The 21428-nt window shown below is 50.3% G+C and overlaps 1 protein-coding gene across 5 annotated transcripts in view; it reads right to left on the minus strand.

The window, feature by feature from the left end:
• Nucleotides 1-6604: 6604 nt before the first annotated feature.
• PAX5 (paired box 5) overlaps nt 6605-21428 on the minus strand; it is a 195609-nt gene continuing 180785 nt past the window's right edge. For all 5 annotated transcript variants that reach the window (XM_025432587.3, XM_025432589.3, XM_025432592.3 and 2 more), the window contains 2 exons: nt 20010-20096; nt 6605-13706 (listed from right to left, as the gene is read on the minus strand). In XM_025432587.3, coding sequence (XP_025288372.1) covers nt 13630-13706; nt 20010-20096 — 164 coding nt within the window. In that variant the 3' untranslated portion in view covers nt 6605-13629. The remainder of the gene's footprint in view (nt 13707-20009; nt 20097-21428) is intronic.

The following is a 21428-nucleotide window of genomic DNA, read 5'->3' on the forward strand; positions in this document are numbered from 1 at the left end:
AGGTGAGGCATGCTAGAAGAAGGGAACTCTGGAAACTCTGCCTGAAGGTATCACCCAGAGAGTGCTTTTCTTAAAAGGAATAAGAAAGTCCTCCTGGCATCTCCATGAGGACCTATCTGTTGCTGGGCTAGGGCACTAAGTACTCACAAACTCAGCCCACAGCCAGAGTGCAGTGACTCTCAGTGACTTTCCTAGCAACTCTGAAGCAGTGAAGGACAAACAGGTGGAAGCAAACGAAAGGCATGAATATGTCCTGCCCCACCTCCCAGCCCCCCTCCCCCCCGCTCCTCACCTTTGCCCCACCCTCATTTGAATTCAAACTGATACCATGCTTGGTGAACAAGTGTATTCCTGGCCTTGGGGAACTGAAGGAGTCCCTAGGCTTGTCATATGTAGCTTTGCTCCGGGTCCACTCTGTGCAATTCTGGGGTCACACAGCCTGGATTCACATCTTGACTCCACCATTCACAGCTGTGTGAGCTGGGACAAGATAGCTGAGCTCTCCAGGCTTAGTATCCTTACCTGTAAAAGTGAAGATAATAATAAATGTACTTACCTCATAGGGTTAATATAAGGATTTCATTAGATAATGCATGTGAAATCAATTTATTAAGGAGTCACAACTCTGAATTATAAACATGATTTAACTTTTCCCCAGCTCCTCCAGCTGTGCTGTATAGAACTATACCCCCCACCTTTTCTGGTAGTGCAGCAGGATCTTTATGGACATCATAGTCATATTTTAGAACTTTCTAGTAAATACCATGATTTACTAGATAATACAAGTAATTTCTAATAAATTAGAACAGTTTTGTTCTGGAACTTAATACTCGGTCCTGTTTTTCTTGAAACATTAGTCTCAAACATAACTCAAAGCTGATGCTCTACCCTCATCCCTCCGAGTAGACTAGATATTTCTGTGTCTCCCATCGCCTACAGAGAAACTGTATTAGTTTTCTACTGCTGCATAACAAATTACCACAAGCTCAATGGCCTAAAACAATAGAATTTATTATCCCACAGTTTCTGTGTGTCAAGAGTTTGGCATGACTTAGCTTGGTGCTCTCCTTGGGGTCTCCCACGACTGAGATCCAGTGTTGACTGGGCCTTCATTCTCATTTAAGGCTTGGGGTCCTCTTCCAAGTTCATTGATTGTTGACAGAATTTGGTTCCTTGTTTATACAACTGGCCCCCTCAGCTACTAGAGGCTGTCTCCCATCCCCTGCAACACAGCCCTCTCTAAAACATGACACTCTGCTTCTACAAGGCCAAAAAAGTAGGGCATCTGCTTCTCTGACCTCTAGATAGTCTTAAAGAAATCACCTGCTTATGTCAGGCCCACCAGGATAATCTCCCCTTTGATGAACTTAAAGTCAACTGATTAGGGACCTTAATAACATCTGCAGAATCTCTTCACCTTTCCCACATTGTGGTAATCCCATGTGCCTTACCTCCCCAGTTCCTGCACACAGTTTCTGGATGTAGGAAATTTGACTCTAATTCTTCTCCTTCCCCTGGCCCCACCAAAGACTGTCACTGCACAGCCTCTAGCTTTCAGATGTCCCCTCACCAGGGAGAGGATCTTTGGGGCAGGGTTCTTGTAGGGCAGTGTAAAAGTGGCAAGCAACTATGGTGCCCCTGCAACCCATAAGGCTCACCCATTATTTTTGCCTAGTCTCCTTTCTCCTGCTTCAGTAAATAAAAGGACAGGTCACCAAATCTGCAGGCTACACGGGGAGTAAAGTTCCAGTCTCCTTTTCTTGAAAATATCTGCAAACTTCTCTAAGAGATGCTCCTAAATCCACCTTCCCTTGGCTTTGGAGACAGGAAGCAGTATCTCTGCCCTCAGGACTTGAACCTGCATTTTGCCCAAGCTGACCACCTCTTACTCTCTCAGTCTTCTTATATTTGTAGTGGAGGGGTGAAGGCAGGAGGAGTTCCTGGATAGTCACATCCATTCTCTGAATCATTGTCTCTCAGGTGGCACTGCAGAAGGTGACAGGACCCAACTGTTAGAGGCTTCAGGAACTTCTGGTTTCAACTTTGGGTCTTGGCTGTACAATTCTGGGACAACAGGAAAAACTCCACTAAGTCTCAGCACCTGGTAAACAGTTAGTGCTCAATTAATGCTAAGAGATATTATTGATCAGAACTCAACCTAAAGAGTCTTGTACTTAGAAGCAGGGCAGAAGATCAGAGTGGACCCGGAGCAAAGCTGCATGTGACAAGTCGAGGGACTCCTTCAGTTCCTCCAGGCCAGGAATACACTTGTTCCCCAAGCGTGGTATCAGTTTGAGTTCAAATGAGGGTAGGGCAAAGGTGAGGAGCAGGGGGCCGGAGGTGGGCAGGACGTATTCATGCCTTTCATTTGCTTCCACCTTTGTCCTTCACTGCTTCAGAGTTGCTAGGAAAGAACTGAATAAAGCTGAGGTTGAAATTCTCCACCGTCCATGGTGTCATGAGGATACAGCCTGGCTAGCTATCCCCAGACCCATTTCCTCTTTTTCTTCAGCACACGGGTAGACTATATTTCTCAGCCTCTCTTGCAGTTAAGTATGGCCACAAGTTTGAGTTCTGGCCAATAACATGTGAGTGAAAATGGTGTCTGCCATTTGCAGCCCTGCCCATGAAACCCTGCATGGCATGATCCTCTGTGCTCTTACCTTTTTTGCCGGCTTGATGCAGACAAACAAGATAACTTTGGAGGCTACGTGTTGAAGCCAGCAGAGCCAAATGGTAAAAGGGATCTGGACCCCTGGGTCACTTTGTGGAAGGCTGCCTGCTGACCAGGAATGCCCACAACTAACAATTACTTGAGCAAAAGACATATTTTGTGTGTGTGTAGACATTTACGTTATAGGGTGTGTTTGTTACGTCAGCTGGCATGGCCTTAACCAATACACAAGTTTGCAGAGCAAATGAGGAAATTAGTCTGTGTCTACATTGTCCATGCTTTAAGAACTTCTAGGAGTTTCAGGCATTTATCTGCCATGCTCTATAAAGTCTGCACAATGTTTTAATTCCACTTTACAGAAAGGTTTTCTTTCCAAACCCTCTTCAGGGGCCTTCCCTATTAAAAAGTCCCATTTATAGAAACTACTACTTAGCATTTTTGGAACTTGTTATCCTATTCAGCAGAGTCTAAGTCAGGAGGCTTTGAACTCGGACAATTACTGCTCTTGATTAACAACAAGAACTGATGAGTTGGCCTTTCCAGTGTGCTAAGCAAACTCAGCCAAGCAGAAAATATCACTGAAGGGGAAACAATGGGAAGTGATTTTCTTGGTTACATTACGAGCCGTCGTGATATTTACACATGTTTGTAGATAATGTGGGAAACTCTGCTGCTTGTGTGCCCTTCCTGATGACACTGCTGGGCTTGAAACACCATGTTCCCCACTTGACCTGGGCTGTAGATGTCATCTTGGGACTGCAGGCAGCCAGCCTAGTGGAAAAACCGTAGACCTGGCATGGGCAGGCGTGGGTGTAGGGTCCCTGAACCACCCCTTCGGAGTCCCTGCTCCTCCAGGCGTCCCTGGGGCCAGCACCAGCCTGGGCCCTCCTCCTATTGTCACACAGTCCAGCAGCAGCATAGAACAGTGTCCATTTCCTCATACCCTCACCAGAACTGGGTATTTTAAAAAGAGATCTTTGTGAAACTGATTTGTGTTGTTCTTAATCTCAGATTACACATGTACTCCTGTTTTGCATGTCTTCATGTGTGAGTGGTCTATGCATGTTCTTTATCTATTTTGCTACTGAGGATAGTAGTATTTTTCATATAATTGCACACGAAATTTTTGTATATTAAGGGCAATGCATCTCTTCATGTTTCATAGTTTTATTTTTCCAAGTTACTTGTCCTTTTATTGTACATTTAAAGTTAAAAAAAATAAGTAGTCAAAATTCTATCTTTTCCTTTGAGGTTTTTCCATCTTTTTTAAAAAATAAATTTATTTTTTATTGGTGTTCAATTTGTGAACGTTTTTCCATCTTTTTAAGCTTACAAAGTCACATTCCATTTGGAGGTTCAAGATATATTCATCTGTGAACCCCACTAGTTTTATTTTAAAAATTTAAAAAGCAACTGTTTAGGAGGATCTGGCTGGCTCAGTTGGTAGAGCATGCGACTCTTGATCTCAGGGTTGTGAGTTCAAGCCCCACGTTGGGCACAGAGCCCACTTGAAAGAAAAAAAAATAACTGTTTAATCCACCAGGGGCTTATTTGAGTGACGATGTGAGGTAAAGATCTTCCTGGGACTTTGTAGGTTCCTTGATGGTTCATTTCTGCATTTTACCTTTGTCTCATTGCTTTGTCTCATTTATTTCTCACAGTTCTGGAGGCTGGGAGTCCAAGATTAAGGCCTCGACAGATTTGGTATCTAGCAAAGGCTTGTTTCCTATGTCCTCATGTGGTGGAAGGGATGAGGGAAATCTCCAGGGTCTCTTTTATAAGGGCACTAATCCCACTCATGAGGGCACCACCCTCACGACCCAATCACTTCCCGAAGTATTCTCCTACCAATATCATCACACTGGGGATTAAGTTTTAATATATGAATTTCACCAGAACACAAACATTCAGTTTATAGAAACCCTCCTCCTGCATTTAGTACTGAGTCTGGCTCAGAGAAGATTTCAATTAGAGTTTGACCTTTGAATGTAAAATTTTGGCTTTTTTTTTTTTAAGATTTTATTTATTTATTCGTGAAAGACACAGAGAGGCAGAGACACAGGCAGAGGGAGAAGCAGGCTCCACGTGGGGAGCCCAATGCGGGACTCGATCCTGGGACTCCAGGATCATGCCCCGGGCCCAAGACAGGCACTAAACCGCTGAGCCACCCAGGGATCCCCAAATTTTGGCTTCTTAACAGCTGAGAAAATATCTTGGCAAAACTCACATCGGTCATTTGGAAAAAATTTCCCACAATGCATGTATTCCTCACAAGACCTCTGAAATGAATGTTCTGAGGTTTATACCCATCGTACAGATGAAAACACCAAGGTTCCTAGAAGTTGAGAGACTGCTTACATCAGCAGACTGACCGCCAAGATCTGGAGCCGAGACCCAGCGCAGGCTCTTCAGAACCTTTATCCTTCTGCCTTTTCCACAGCCTCGGTGCAGCCGCATCCCTCCTTGGGTCACCGCTGGATGCAGCACCTAGCATGGGGCCTGGCTCCACTGGGAGTTTGAGTAACAGATGGGCCTAAGGCTAGAGTCTCACGGCAGACATCAGGCACCCCATCCTCGTCTTTGTGGTGGTCGCTGAGGTCAGAGGTGCTGCTGGACGCTGCTTGAGCATACTTCTACCGTCCTCACTGGAGGCCTTGCCATGGCCTCCATTCTGCCATCATGTGGGGGCTGCACATGCCCGGGCTACTGCAGATACTGGTGCCCCCCACCCGAGGACGGCAGGCTTGAGGCCGCTGTCCCAGGGGAGCTGGGAACGAGGGCTGTAGCATCAGGGACAGCGGAGCCCACTCTGCCTCATCAGAGGGTCCAATTTTCAGTTCCAAATGCTGCCACTTCTCTTTGAAGCTCTTGCCCCTAAGCTGTGAGTGGTGGGAAGAAAGGCGCTGGGCCAGTGCTCCGCTGCCCCAGCATGTCTCTCTCCCTCAGGAATCACCTTCGTCACCATCCATTGCCAAAACGAATGGAGGCTGCACAGCCGGCTTTATTAAATATGAATGAGTCGCAGCCCACGGCCCCCACGCGGTCACTCGCCCACTCCATCTCTGGCAATTACTGCGTCGCACACACTGTGCCAAGGGGCGCAGCGGTCCCTGCCTGCCCTTGCAGACTGACACCGCCCAGCAGGGGCAGGGCTCGGGTCTGCAACTGCTCCTGATGAAAAGCCGCTCCTGGGCTCCCATGCAGTCAAAATGCTTTGCTCTGAAGGTGTAGAGACAGGGCGCCTTCCACAGAAGGATCATGGATTCTTGGGCTCGGAGGCTGGCTTTGGAGGCCAAGACAAGGTCTCCTGGTATGATGGGCTCCTAAGCTGTCTGCATGTTACAGGTGTATGGGTAATACCCAGACATTTTTTATTTCAGGCAGTTTTAAGACCCGGGTTAAGAGCATGTGTGCACACATACAACATTACTGAGCACACATCCAAAGCATGTTAATGTTACCCTCCCAAGAACCTACTAGATTGTGGGTTTCATGTAACTGGGGTCCTTGTTAGCTCTGTTCACTGCTGTGTGTCCCCAGGGCTGGGGACAGAATAGATGCTCAAACACTGTTTGTTGAATGAGTAAATGAGATGGATGTTACTGACCATTTTGGAGCTAATGAAGTTGAGTCACAGTCCCCACCAAGGTTCTCCAACTATTATCACAGCTGGGTGTCCAATCCAGGGTGGGGCTCCACCCTGCCCAGTAGGCTGCCAGGGTGCCCAGCAGGCTCCCCTCCTGCTCTGCCCAGGCCATGGTCCAATACCACACCGCGCTGCTGTAGTTGCATGGACCCAGCGTCATCAGCAGAGCCAATAAAATTCCCCATGCCCCATGTGGCTTTGCCAAAGTTGTCAAAAATCATCTATGAAGTTGTAAAAACAAATGAAATCAAGTTCTTTTTCTGAACTTAAAAAATTACTTTTATTTTAGGAACCAATAAAATTATGGCAAATATTTACAAATAATTATCTCACATAAAGGTTACATAAAATCAATTCTTCACAAGTAACAGTCACTCATGAAAAGACACACAGATATTAAAACTACGCCAATCTTATTGCAAGTTTCTCCAACTAATCTAAAATAAAAGTGTTGCAGTCAACCATTTAACTTAGAATAAAACCACAAATTTCAGGTTTGACGAGAAAAAAAGGTAAAAAATTGAACCAAAATCCCACCCCTGTTTTCTCCCGATCCCACCCCCGGCCCCTGCCCTCCTCCCAACAAAAGAAAAATATGTCCGACATCTTTGGCAAATTGGCACTGCTGTAATTACATTCAAATATTATTACACACAAAAGCAACACACGTCACTAAGAAAAAAACCCACCAATATTTCAAGTCAGTTATTTTCTACTAGAAAAAAAGAATACAAAACATACACATTTTTAAGAAGCATTTTTTTTTCAATCTGTTGGAGACAGATCATCTCCCACTTTCAAAGGCAATTCAATTGTGTTTTTTTTTGTCATTTTTTTGTACTTTTTTTTTTTTTTTTTTTTTTTTACAAGTAAGCGTCTATGCAGGCATCACAAACTTTGGCGGATACAGTAGATATGTATTTCTTTGATGCTGGAAGGTCAGTCCCTAAGACAAAGTCAAATGTCTCAAAGAATGAGAAGCTAAATCCATGTGTCTTCCTGGCAAAGAGTTCCACTTGCAATGTAATCTGCATTTATTTCTATAAATACTCAATGTCCAAAGGCCACTAGAGGGTGAAGAACCAGGACAGCATCTTCCAGCAAGAGTCAGGGCAAAACCCAAGTCAAATTTCCACCCTCGGCCCAGACTTGGAGGCTCAGCAGTGGGGGCCAACGAGGGGGCCCTCACTGCCCAGTATCCCCCACACTGAGCTGGTGGTGCCGGGCCAAGGGATGGCCCTGCCTCTTCCTGAGCCCCATCATGGGCTGCTGCCAGGTCTGCTCACCATCTCTGACCAGAGGCGAGGAGAGCAGGCAAGAATTGGCATGAGGAGACTCAGCACGATCTCTGAGTTTCAAGTATGTCTGAGGTGCAGGGGTGCGCATGTGGGAATGCATGTACACACAGGCGCACATATGGAGGGCAAGGCCTGATCCGGAGGCTCGGAGTTCTGCAGGGGCATTTCAAAAAGACTCAAGACTTATTTATTTTTAGCTTTATAGCAATTAATTGGCTATCGATTGGTTGGAATGTTCAACTCTCCATTTCCTCAAATACAATAAAATAGTTTCATTAAAATGTATTCATGCTTGAAAATAAGGGAGCCATTAAGTGGTTTCCTTTCTGTTCCACTCCAAGGGAAATGCACCGTTTGTAAATCAAAAATCCATCATCCAAAATCACTTGTTCTTAATGGTGCCTTTAGAGATGATGAGGGACTTGGCCTTATGCGTGGTGATTTTGGGGATGAGGGTGGCCTGGTGGCCATAGTTGCAGGACTGGGTGGGCCCGATCTTGGGGCGGGTGCTCAGCTTGACCTCCTCCAGGCAGGCCTTAGATCAGGCAAGGGGGCACTAACTCCGATCTGCCCCGCCCCCTGCTGTTTCACATGCTCCCTTCCCCAGCCATGCTCAGAGCTGTCTAGAGCTGAAATCAGGTGGGATTCCTACCCGCCTTGTCCCACTCACAGGCCAAGTACGCTACCTGAGACCAACTCCATTTTAGAATTCATTAAGATTTCCTCCATAAATAGATAAACAGCTGCGTTTTCTCCTTGTGCTGCTTTGGGGTCTAAGATGTTGGAAGGAGACTATCTAGACTTACTGCGTGGTGGTTACATTTACCCCCAACTCAGCCATGGACTAAATGGACCCCTGGAAATACATGCACTGCAGCTTAGATCGGCAGGGACAAGATCCTGAGGTCTCCTTGGATCCTGGGGTGGGTGGTGGGTGGGGGGGTCCGGGAACGGAACCCCAGTGTCGAGAAATCACAGTGAATGAAAGAAAGTCTGGTGCCTGGCTGCTCCTAGCAAGCCGCCCACGTCGAGAAGCAGGCCAGGGACTCACTTCCAGCCCTCCGCAGCAGCCCCTGGGGACCTGGCCGCCACTCTGGAGGCGCAGCCACGAGCTGACATTGGGGAAGTTCGGATCAACACTGTGGCTCCGCCATGAATATGCAAGAGGGAATCCTGAGGTAAGGGGTCGTCAGAGGGCCAGGGGCTGAAGGGGCTGCTGGGAGGTGGGGCAGACTGCCGGCTAGGAGTCATGGCCTGACTGTCCAACTTTCCGATAATGTTTTGTTACCTTTTAAGAAATGCACTTGCCTTGGACCTCTCCGAGGCCAAAAGAACTAAAGGAATAAATTCTCCGGGAGCACTGACGTGCGTGCCTGGAAACCATCAGAGGCAGGCCCCTAGATGGGTGACAAGGCCATGGTTGCAAAGCCAGCTTCTTAGCTGGGGCCACCCGGGAGCTGGTGTTGCCCAGAGTGCTGAGGGATCCACCCACTTCAGCCTGGACCTGGCTTCTCCAGGGGCCTGGATTTGTCTCTACCCTCCGGGCAGCTGTGTCTCAGACATATCTTGTTTCTAAGTATTTGTCAGGAGTGCTTGGTTTATTTTTGAGATTTGCTCCCCATGGCTTGGAGCTAAATTCTAGCTGAAATGTCATCCAGAAGAGGGGTAGCTGGTGCCAGAGGCTGCCAAAGGCAGGGCAATTGCTCTGGGATACGACTTCTCATAAAGGGATTTCAACCTTCAGTGCCCTGTGGCCACATCTGGGGCACTTTCCCACACATATGAAAGACCCCAGCGGCAAGGCACTGACCTCCTCTCGAAGCCAATAGTCCCTCCACCCCCACCACCCCCAAACTGTTCTATCCCATCCACTTCAAAGCCCAAATGGTCTGCAAGAGCCCGGGGTGAGGAGGGAGGGGGTAAGGACTGGGGATGCTTGTCCCTGACAGTGACTGCCTAAAACCTGAAGCCCATCCCTCTCTGGGTTCCCATCTCCCCCAGATCTTCAATGAAGAGCAAGTGAAGGAGAAAGGGAGCACTGGACAAAAGTTGGGAGTTATGTGCTAGTGGTTGGTGGGTCAAATCTGGCCCACAAATGTAGGTTTTTGGCTGGAAGAGCATTTTAAAAGCTTTCACATTTGAATGCTGTTGGTTGGGGCAAGCCCTCTGGTTGCCTCTGGCCCGGCCTGAGCGACAAGATTACTCCGTCTGAACCTGGGAAGCAGCAGTTCAGGGCCCTTGAGATTGCGATCTGTGTTTCCCAGGCCTGTGGCTGCTCTGAGGGCCCTGCTGGGGGACTCCTACGTGTTGTCACAAACAGGGCTGATGTCTGAACCCCAGTGAGGGGACATCTCATAACCCTGGAATCTTAGACCCTGGGAGTTGGAGGCGGGCCCGTGTCTAGGCTCTGCCAGGGCTAATGGTGTGGTCTGATCCCCTTGGAGGCTCAGGACCCAGCAGGGAAGAAGTGTGGATAAAACCTCAGAGGCACTGATATGAATGCATCTGGGCAAAGACTTTGCAGGTTTGGTGTTAATGAGAATCAAGGTAGACTGGCAATGCCACCAAGCCCCAGGCTATTTGGTCAGGGCAGCCTCTGGGTCCCTGTTCTTTTTTTCCTCCTTGTGGGTCTAGGGGGTTTCTAGGGGATTGAAGCATTTGTCTAAGCCACATGCTCTCATGACAAGAGCACAATTCTGTGGAGAGAGAATGGGGCCCAGAGATCTGAGAATTCACTTTACCTCTCTCTTGCCATGCAAACCCCAAATCTCAGTTTTACCATCTGTAGAATAGGCATTGTGGTCTTTGCCCCAGGGAATGGTCAAGGATTGCAAAGCACCATACAAATGTGAGTTATGAAAGGGCTAACCCTACCTAAGGCGCCTTGGAAAAGGGAGATTGGATTTGATATGTCATCAGATTTTTCAAGGCTGGAGCTAGACTAATGATATGAAGCTTTTTCATAAAATCCACAAGGTCCTTTCCAAAATTCAGAGCTGGAACATAGGGCTGAAAGCCCATGGAGGAGTGCCCCAGGCCTCCAGCCACAATGTTCGTGAGAGCTCTGGCCTTGTGTTTTCCATTCAGAATTCTCTGGCATTTACTCAACGGCTTGTGTCCTTTGGAACCTTTCTCTCCAAGCTCCCAGGCGTTCCACTGGGCAGTGTGTGTACCCTGAGCTGGAGAGAGCAGGTACATGTGTGAGAACATGCGTGTACATCCATGTGCTCTTGTGCTTCTTCCTGGCAGCCCAGGAATCAAGTGGTTGTCTAATAAATACAAATACAATCTGAAGACCAGCAGAGCCTCGGGGGAGAGAGGAGAGGTATGGGGGGACCTCATCACAGGGCAAGAGAAGGAACAGAATGGAGCCGGCTGGGCTTTGATGAGGAAGGACAGTGTGTGCTTTAGGCAGTTGGTTCAGGAAAGGCTGACCTCCCAATATCCTGAGACCACAAGGAGGGATGAAGACCAAAGATGTGGGTGCAAGAGGCCAAGAGCCTGTGCTTCAGACTCCTGAGCCAACCATTTCCTGTGGAAGGGAAGGAGGGAGGGAAGGAGGAAAGGAGAGGCCAGATGACATTCCTTCTCCTACCTTGCCTGGCAGGTGGAGGCTGGAGCTGGTTCATCCTGTTCCTGAAGGTGGGCTCTGCCCCCAGCTGCCTCTCTTCTTTGCCCAGCAGGTTCCAAGGAGGTGGGTGTGCCTATGGTGAGCCCACTGGCTCCACCTCTGCCCTGGGTGCCTGGGCTTTCTTGGCAGTTCTAACAGCCCAGAACACTCTATCTGTGGCAGTGGGCCCAGAACGATCTCCCACTGCCCTCACTGTCAACTTCCCTCCCCAGGGATGGAAGGATGATCACCTTGTGCCAGGGGTTGGGGGGTTGAATCCCAGCCCTACCTCTGCCAGTCACTGCCTGTGGCCTCCACCTTGGTAAGCTTGTTTCCTCTTCTCTTCCACCACCTTGTAGGATGTTGGGGAGAAAACACTTGATAGTGGCCAGAGGATATCTGTTCTATTTCCCTGCATCATACTGGGCTTCCCCAAACTGGGCCTCAGTTTCCCCTGAGGGGAGCTGGGCTAGATCTTCCTCAAGGCTGATTCTCATCTCTTTGGGTGTTCTTATTTCCCATTTGGTCCAAATATTAGCAGGACTCAGATGCCCAACTCTTACGCTTGCTTATAAGTAGAGGACTTGCCCCAGATGACCCAGTCACAGCCCCAGCATCTGGGGAAAGAGGAAGCTGAGGAGAGAACTATAGGATGGCCCTGCAGGTGACCCTGCTGTACCAAAGCAGTGGAGACTCAGAGAGGTGAGGGTCTTGTCTGAGGTCCTACAGCAAGGAAATGGTGTGGCCAGGATAAGACCTCTCAGGGCCAATAGCCTCAAGTGCAGGCTCTGCTCTGCCCCAGCTCTTTGCCAACTTGGTGACATGTAGACATTGGGTATCCTGTCACATGAGATGGCAAAGTCCATTGTCATCACTGTAATTCAGCCCAGATTTGGACAGACCTCCACCTGGCTGCTTGGAGCTGGCAAGAGAGATTATTGAAGGAATTGAGGTCCCAGGCAAAGAGATAGTGGCCCCTGGAACCCCTATTTCAAAATCACTCCTAGTTCACACACCAGTTCCTCACTCTCCCAGAAGGCCTTCCTCTGTCCCCCACATTCTCCCAGGTAGTTTTTTCTGACCACTCCAGCCTACAGTGAGTTCTCCAAACTCCCACTCCAGGCTCCAGGGGCCCTTGGCCATGGTGCTGACCATCACAACCCCCTGCATCAATAGGTATATACCCACTGTGCAGTTAGGCATCTGCTCCCACCCCAGCACCTCTAGTCCCAACTGCACACTGGGCTCCACAGGAATTGGGAGAGGCTGATCAGGAAGTTCTGGCTGACTGCTGTAGGGGTTTGTAGTCCTTGGTGCAAGAACTTCCTTTTTGTGAATTATTGTCTACATGGCAGGGACAGGCTTGCCCAGAATCCACTCTCTAGCATCCTGGAGGGTGGAAGAAATGTCCATGGTGGGTGTCCAATGTGATATGAGCCTGGGAACACCTCAGAAACACATCCCAGTTCAGTTCAGTGGTTCCAGGGGCTTGGGAGTCCTCGCCTTGGACTATGGTCTTCTGGGTCCTGCCCAGCCGCAGCACTGAGTCCACAATGCGGTCAGCACCTTGGACAGCATCTTACTTTAGAAAAGTAGCTGAGGAATCTCCCAGACAGTTCTTTGTTCTCTGAGTCCTTTGCTATGGAAGAAGAGCTGCTCACACTGCACTGGGCCCAGGAAAAATGGGAGTCAGGAAGCCAGGGCAACTCTCCAGTGTGTTTCTCCTGAGGAAGGGTCTCAGGGGGGAAGCGTGAAGCATAACCAGTCCAACAAGACTCCTAGTCCAGACGTTGAAGAAGTAGCAATGAGCAGGAGGCTGGGCCCTGAGGTGGGCATCCTTAGTCTCAAGGACAACTACAAGCCCACCTGTGGGGGGCAGCCAGGACAGAGGGAATGCTCTGCACACAGGTCTAAGATGTCCTGTGACACATCGGGAGTACTGGATGCATAATGGGGAGGCGGTCTGCCTCAGTTGGACCCTCAGGCCCACAAAAAAGCAAGAAGGTATTTACATGGGTGCTGTTGAAGTGACAAAAGCAAGCTCTCCTTCCCAGGCCTGGGGCAGGAAGACAGGTGGATGGTCAGACAGCTGGGGACTGGCAGGCTAGGCTGGGGCTACAGTTGTCTGCAGAATAGTCCGTTGCTTTGCAGAGACCCAGTTGCTGTTGGGAGCAGCTCGCTGATTGACTCTTAGAAACACACGCGTGTCTAGAAGTCTAACAGCCTTACCATAGAGCCCCAGAGTCCTTGGCAAGAAAAGGTTGGGAGGGAGTTTCAGGCGAGTGGGGATTGCTGGAGGATGGTCTCGCTGGGCCCCTCTGGCCATCTTCGGAGGGGCCGAGAGGCTACCGCCCTCAGTGATATGTGTGATAAGTGCTTGGCGCCCGCCTGGCTCCGAGGGTCAGTGCCGGTCGTAGGCAGTGGCGGCTGCTGGCGGGGCAGCTCCTCGGGCTGCGGCGCTGTAATAGTACGGGGAGCCTGGGAGAGACAGAAGAGGACACAGAGGTTCCGGGGTGACCCTGTGCCCATAATCCCATACCTGGGGTCCCCTTTCCACTGGTGGCCCCCACCCTCTCCCCTTCCTCCCAGGCCACCAAGATTTCTGCCCCAGTCTGTGCCCCCAGTTGCAAACCTAATCAGGGTTGCTTCCTGCCAACAAGATTTCCAGGCCCCCTCACCACCCAGAGCTGGGGTGGGCGGACTGGGGCCTTCAGGTCAAATCCTCCCTGCTGCCTATTTTAGTAAATAATGTTTCACTGGAACTCAGCCTTGCCTGTTTGTTTCTGTGTTGTCTGTGGATGCTTTTATGCTACTATAGCAGAGCTGAATACTGCAACTGAGGCCACATGGCCTGCAAACCTAAAATATTTACTATCTAGCCCTTGACAGAACAAGTTTGCCAACTTGAGGATGAAAAGCCATCACTTCTTAGTCCACCCTGTGGATACTTTGTGACCTAGCTCTGCTGACCTCCCTGGACGTACCTCCCACAACCATCGCCTCCTACCCCATACGACTCGCATCCCACATTCCAGTGAAATCAAACTCTGCAGGTGTCTCAAATGCACCCTAGTGCTAATAGCAACTACCTCTGGATAAACATTTCTTTTGCCCCACACTGCTATGCCTTTCACATGTGTTGTCTCCTTTGCACCTCCTGGGCAGGTGAGGTAGGCCACTTCATCCTGCTGTCCTGCCTCTGTGCCTTCTTCTGCGCTCTGCTGCCTGAAGCCCCCTGCCCTGAGCACATGCTCCTTTGTGGCCTGGACCCTTGCTCCAATCACCTCTTTTACTGCTTCTTCCCCCTTCTATGGACAGAGAGCCCCACAAGGGCAGGGGCTGGGCTCTGCTCTTCTTGCCATAGGTCCTCAGGCCCCAGTCTGCAGCCGGGCACATGCCAGGTGCCCACAGCCAGGCTTGATGAGTAAATGAACAACAGCGCTGAGTAAACACACAGTAGCAGAGCCCTCTGCCCACTCACTCATTTATTTGCTGGCTCTACTGGAGACCGCAAGGGGCAATGATGCACAAACATCACAGACCAATGTCCAGTCAGCAGGGGGATGAGAGCTCTGAGAAAGAGTCAGGTTTTCTGGAGGATGGGGGTTGGGCTGGGTTTGGAGGGCAGGAAGATAGAGACATGGGGCGCCTGAGGTACGTGAGTCCCTGGGAGAAGGGTGAAGTGCAGCCCTGCTGCCTGTGACCTCCAGACAGAGCCAGTGTGAGGGCCAAACTGGGTTCCTCCCACTGTCTCAAGGCTTCATCCTGGGACTACCTGCTTTGGATGAGGCCTCCAGGAGGCCTACACTGGGCCCAAACTCCTCCCCAGTAGTAAAAGGGTCTGGGGGCGGTGCTGGGAGACCAGTGGGTTCTCAGAATCATGCAGGTTAGAGATGCGAGGCCACCACTGCCTCATCTTACAGGTGAGGAAACTAGGCTCAACAGACCAAAACCATGTGCCCAAAGCCACGGGGCCTCTGAGCGCCAGAGCCTGGCCTGCATTCAGGACTCTTCCCACCACAGTGCAGTTCACAGCCTGTCTACCCAATGCTGCAGGGCCCTGTCTACCCAAGGGGACAGTATAGGGGTCTTGGTAGCAATGGAGACTATGCATCTCTTGAGGTGGGAATAGTGAGCTGCTTAATTTCCCAGGGGAACAGACTCAGGTTTATTCTGAAGTCCCAGCCAAATTCAGACCAATCCTGGTGATTCTCCCGGATACCATAACTGAGCGCCAAGGCCTGGACTCTATCACTCTTGGTTGAGTGATCCCTTGGGTCTCAGTTTTCTCATCTATAAAAGGGGGTCACAATGGGGCTATTGAGAGGGCACCATGAGATAAAGATGTGAAAGTACTTTGGAAGTAGATATTTTTCTAAGCCACTTATAGCCAATCATTCTTTCAACTTCTAAAACAATTCCATCAGGCAGGAACTAGTATTGTCCCCATGTAGCAGATGAGGAAGCTGAGGTACGTAGCTTCCCCAAGATGATATAGCTGGTATGTATTCAAGAGGGCAGGACAGGGGAGGCACTTTAGCATGTGCCACCGGCCCTCGAAACCCAGTCTCAATGAACAGACATACTACTTCCTCCCTTTGTTTTCTCCCGAGAAGGCAGGATGGCTCAGGCAACAATAACAACAGAGGAGGAGCAGGAAATGTCTTGCCGTGCTATTCCAGAAGACACCAATTCCATGCCTAGGTGTTCACAGTGATGGCTTTTTCTGCTACCGCCTCTGTCACCTTCCAAGTTAGAGCCCTGACTCAGAAACACCTGTCAGCCAGCCTCCTCCACTCTCTCCCCTGGATGGGGACAGCATTAGGACAGTCACCCACAGAGAATCTGCAGTGCCAGCCCTGCATCCTGCCCTCAGATGAGACCAGGAGAGAATGTGTGTGCGTGCACGTGTGTTTGTGTGTGTGTGTGTCTTCAGTGGGGACATCCCTGCAGGCCTGGCATGGCACAGGAGTGGGAAAACCACAGGGGCTGCCCTCACAAAGGGGCCTCAAGGGGCCGCAAATGGAAGTGAGGCTCCTTGGCAGCTCCTGGCTCAGCCCTCTGAGTTCCCCACTGGCCACTTCTCACCCCCAGCTCTGACTCACTCCCTTTCCAAAGCCTAATCTCTTGCCAGCCCGTCCTGCAAAGTCAAAAATGCATTTACCATGAGAAATGAAGACATCGCCTTACAAAGTGCTCTTTCTGATGCCCATTCGACCTCCATCTAGAATAAACCTGTCCATTTCTTCTGTCATTTTCCCTCTCTAATTCACAGTGTTGTCAATTTGCTTTCTGACACAGTCATTCCAGGCTCCTGCTCACTGCCTAACCCACAGGCATACCCATTCTAATCCTGAGTGGCCACTGCTTTCTTCCCCACCCCCTGCCTCTGCGCCCTCCCGGCCTGGCTGGGCCTGTGGGTTACCTGCAGGCAGCCCCAGCACAGGAGGCACGGCCGGGAGGGGAGTCCTCCCGAGAAGTCAGTGTGCAGCTTCCCTAGAAGTGCTTCCCATCCTCGCGTTGGTGGTGTTGCTGTGAAGGGGGCTTCGACTAGGCTGGCCGAGGTGTGGGCAGTATGCATGTGGGGGCGGGAGCACATGGAGGGGCTCCATGCATGGAGGGTCTCACCTGTTTCCAAAGCTCCGACTGATCTAGCGGGAGCACCAAGCAGTCTCACAGCGGGTCTCCACACCCCTGGTACCTTCCCCAGAAATAATCAGTCTACATCTCTGGTTCAGTGGGATTCTTTCAGCTAAAGCCCCGAAAATGCTCTGGATAAAGGGCAGTCTGGTAGACGTGAATGGACCTGGAACTTATTTGCAAGACTATGGTAGAGTGAGCCTGGCAGCTCACTCATCTTCAGGAAAGTGGGATCACTGCTTATTCGGGACTGTGGGCCTCAAGAGAGCATCATATTCAGCTCCTGCTTGAACGAAGCTGCCAGTGGCAATTATCCTCATTTCACACCTGAGGCAACTGAGGCCCAGATTGGTGGATGACCTGACTATGATTCCCCAGGTTACAGAACTGGGAAGTGCAGGGGCCACTTCTCATGTTTGTAACTGCCCAACATGGTTTAAACTTTTCCTGTGTTTGCAAGATTTTCTGTGTATGAGGCCTGCCTCTTTGAACGAATTAATTCTCCCAGCTCCGCCTGCAGTTAGGGCACAGGTGTGTCACCTGGGCTCTGCCAATTAGAGTCTCTTGCATATGACTTTGTGAAGAAAGCAACATGAGGAAGTGGGTGGGCTGAGAGCCTCCATCTGCTGAGTGGATGGCAGAGGCATCCAGCTCTGGGTGGTGGCAGCGGAGAGCTCTCATGCACCCTCGCTGGAGCAGCAGCATAGAGCATAGAGCCAACTGGCAACAGCAGGAGGCCTAGAGCAGCCCTGGTGGTGTGGCTGGGTGTTGTTCCCGGCTGTGTGTCTCACACCTGTCTCTTTGGTCCTCCAGGAGATGCTGGAAGCCTGCAATATTCCTTAATAAATTGGTTTTCTGCTTAAACCAGCTAGAGTGGATTCTGTTGTTTGCAACTGCAAGTCTGACAGATAAATACAATAATCTGGCTTTCAAAAATTGATCAGAGCTGTTCTCATTACATATACGGTCTGAGTATTCAGGATCCTCTAGGCTTCTTACAGAGGGATGAAGCCTCTTTTCCTGGCTGTAGTACTATTCAGACTTAGTTGGCCAGGGAGAAGAGTACCACATCGTATACTGGTTATGAATATAGGCTCTGGGATTAGGATAACCTGAGTTTGAGTCCTCATTCTGCAATCTCCTGCTGTGTGACCTCAGGTAAGTTAATGTCCTTTCCGAGTCTCACTGTTTTCATCTGTATAATATAGATAATAGCATGTGCTCTCTTGGGCTGTTGAAATGATAAAAAATAAGGTGACCCACATGACAAGTTTTGCCCAGTATCCACACAATTAGCAGGTAGTCATTTAGATGGACAGGGTTTGGGGACTTTCTCCTCTTCTCTATGTTGGCTCTAGCCCCTCTCAAGGCACTGAGCACCTCCCGGCACAGACACCCTCACCCGAGACTCCCTCACCTCCAGCGTGGAGGCTCCCTGAGACAGAGTCCACATCTTTCTCCTATGAGGCACACAGCCCATGCCTCACACCTGGGGATGTGAGCTGGCCTTCACTCCAGTGTGAGCAGTAAAGGCCTCAAATGCCACCATTTTCCACCTCCCCTTGCCATCTGCTTGGGTTCCAGACCCATTCCTCTGCCCCTACCTCTCTGAAAGATGCTGGTTCAGGGAGACCATGGTTAACCGTTGCCTCCCAAGAATGACAGCTGGGCCAACTCAGAGATCCAGGCCTCTCAGGGGGGTTATTTAAGGAAAAGCATTAGGTAAGTGGAGAGACATGGTTCAATACTTAGAATTAATTTTTACCAAAACCAAAAAAGAAGTCTGAGACATCAGTCCACAGATCAGCCCCTCCAGACCAGCCCCATAAAAGGTAATATTCTAGTCTTCTATAAAATGAAATCTGCAGGCATAGGGACCTGGAGTACTACCTGGCATTGTTCTTTACTGCACCCACTAGTCTTACATGACACATCATAGTGCTCTGGGCAGCTTGAGGCAGCCCAAGGTCCAAGTGCATGGAAGAGTCTAGCCAGGAAGGGATGGTGTCTATGTCACATGTCTGCCCTAGTCACCTAATCACAGTGGTGACCACATGGCCTCCTTCACAGACCCATGACCTGGCAACTTGAGTCTGAAGGGACCAGGTTCTTGCTTTTCTGATGAGGTCTGTTTCCCAGTCCTAAAGTAATTCAGGATCTAGGAATTAATATATTATTATTATTATTATTATTATTATTATTATTATTATTATACTTAGGCTGCTCTAGTTAAGCTGGACAAACCTGGGTGGTCTCTGAGACTTGTCCTGACCTGTGTAAGAATTCCTCAGCTGACTGCTGGGGCAGGATCCATGTTGCTGACTGCAAGCTCATTGGCTAGCTCTGCCCCCAGGTGGTAAGTGACATCTGTGAGCCTGGGCCCCTGCTTCATGCTCTAGAACCTTCAGCTCCCATTATTGCTCACCAGCTGGTTTCATGTAAGTTCATTTCAACACAACAAAAGGCTCTCCTTGGCCTTTTGAGGGCTGAGTTAGCCCTACTTGGTCTTCAGAGTGGCCCAAATATCTTTGATGATGTACACAGATCAGGCTGGCCCCAGCAATGGATCATCTGCCAGCCTGAGGCCTGGGGAGAGGTTGGGTGCCAGCTGAGCTTGGAATGGCTTGACTTGGAAGGCCTTTAGCCGCTTGCAATCAATTTCCAAAAGGAGCTGGCTCTGTTGATGTCCATGGCAGACATCACTAATCAATCACTAAGCCTCTGAGTTCTGATCAAGACAGGTAACCACTACCAATCAATTCAGGTTGGCCTCCTTACTGCCTCTCAGGGATTTCTCCCTGGAATATTCAATGATCCTTAAGAAATATGTTACTCTCAGGCAAGCACATTTTCTACATTCTTACCATCCCTTCAATGCCTCTTTTTCTCTGTTTTCCTTCTCTGCCGTTTTGCCTTATCCACCAAAACCTCTGGGGAAGGGAGGAGGGCATGAGCAGGGCTGGAGTGGTGTTTACTGTCCAAAGCTCCCATCACAACTCTCAGATGGCAAATATATGAGGCAAGCTACCCACCCCCACTCAGGGCCCAGACCTCAGGCTGTCACAGGACCCGGCCCAAAGAGGGATTCTACTGGGGCAGCTGATGGCCCAGGAGCCCCACAGGGCCTCCACCAGTACTCACCAAGCAGCCCCGGGTTGGGGAACCTCCAGGAGTCGTTGTACGAGGGATACTGAGGGTGGCTGTAGGGGCTCCCGGAGAACTCACTCCCTGCATGTGGTGGGCGGGGAGAGAAACAGGAACCAAATGTCAGGTCAGGTTTGGAATATGCCAATGGCATTTGCCTCTTACATGAACTGCAGGCACTTTTCATAACCAATGAGGGCAAGTCTGGTCCACGTCCTTATCCAGTGGACGGCTAACACTGGCATTGTATTTCCCCCTGCAACATTTTTCTTAACGGTGGGAGTGAATACCAGCCTCTAACATATATACCACAAAACTACTACATGCCAGGTGTTCCCTGGGGTTACTGGACCATTTTACAGGTGAGAAAACTGATGCCCAGGGTCTCTCACAAAATGACCTTGACCCAAGTTCAAAGCTCCAGACTGCCTGGCTCTCAGCCCTGACGGAGGCACTCCAGCACCCCAGTGTGGTTTGAATTCCACTGCCCACATGTTTCCCACGTGGCTGTGGACTGAGAAGCCAAAGGTGACCTCTGCTCTAGTCTGGCCCTCTGTGTTGTGAATCCAGAGGTGTCTGCTCCCGGGGCCCTGGCCTAATGGGGAGGATGAGACAGAGGCTCAGGCCCCATGCCAGGAGAAAGCAGATGGCACTTTGCTGAGCTGAAGGGATGAGCCAAAGGGCTGGGGAGCACAGCAGAGGGAGTGGGTCAGGGCCTTCTAGGCATTGGGAAAGGGGCAGCTGTCACTGCTGGGGTTGCTGAAGCAGAAACCACAAGCTGTGCCAGGGTGGGCACAGCATCGGGGAAGGGGGACATAGTAGGACTTGGGAATGGCTCGCTCTTGCCCAGCTGCTCCTGGGGCAGTGATTCTTGCATCTGGCACTGCCCTGTGCTCTTTCTTCAGCCTCAGGAGAGCCTGTTTACCACCAGCCAGTCATAGGAAAGGAAAATTCCTGCCCTCAAACCTTGCTGCCTGGGCTCTGTAGCAGGAAGGGCCCTGCCTGCCTCCTCTGAGTGGCTGGGATCCCCAGAGGGCACCGTTTGGGCCTGACTCAATGCCTGGCACCGGCTGCGTTGGTGGCTGGCTGTTGAGTGGCTTTTTAAGCCACTGGTTCCGGAGCATGTGGGCCCCTCCCTGGCCGTGGTGACAGGAGTTATACAGCCCCACGAGACCACCCTCAGCCCAGACATGCTTCCATGCATTCTCCAGGATGCTTGCTGAAGGGCCAAAGGGCAGGCGCCTCCAGAAGGACCAACCAGAAGTCAGGACCTGAAGCACTGCTCTCCCCCATTTCGGCCAGGCCCAGATGCAGGGTCCCTGGAAACCCACCAGGTAGGGCAGGAACAATGAAGGAAGCCGAAGGGCTGGCCTCCTCCCCATTCCTCCAGGCAGCCACTGGCGGAGCGTGTGCACA

This window comes from Canis lupus, chromosome 11 (genome assembly GCF_003254725.2).
Source record: "Canis lupus dingo isolate Sandy chromosome 11, ASM325472v2, whole genome shotgun sequence".
Lineage (NCBI taxonomy): Eukaryota > Metazoa > Chordata > Mammalia > Carnivora > Canidae > Canis > Canis lupus.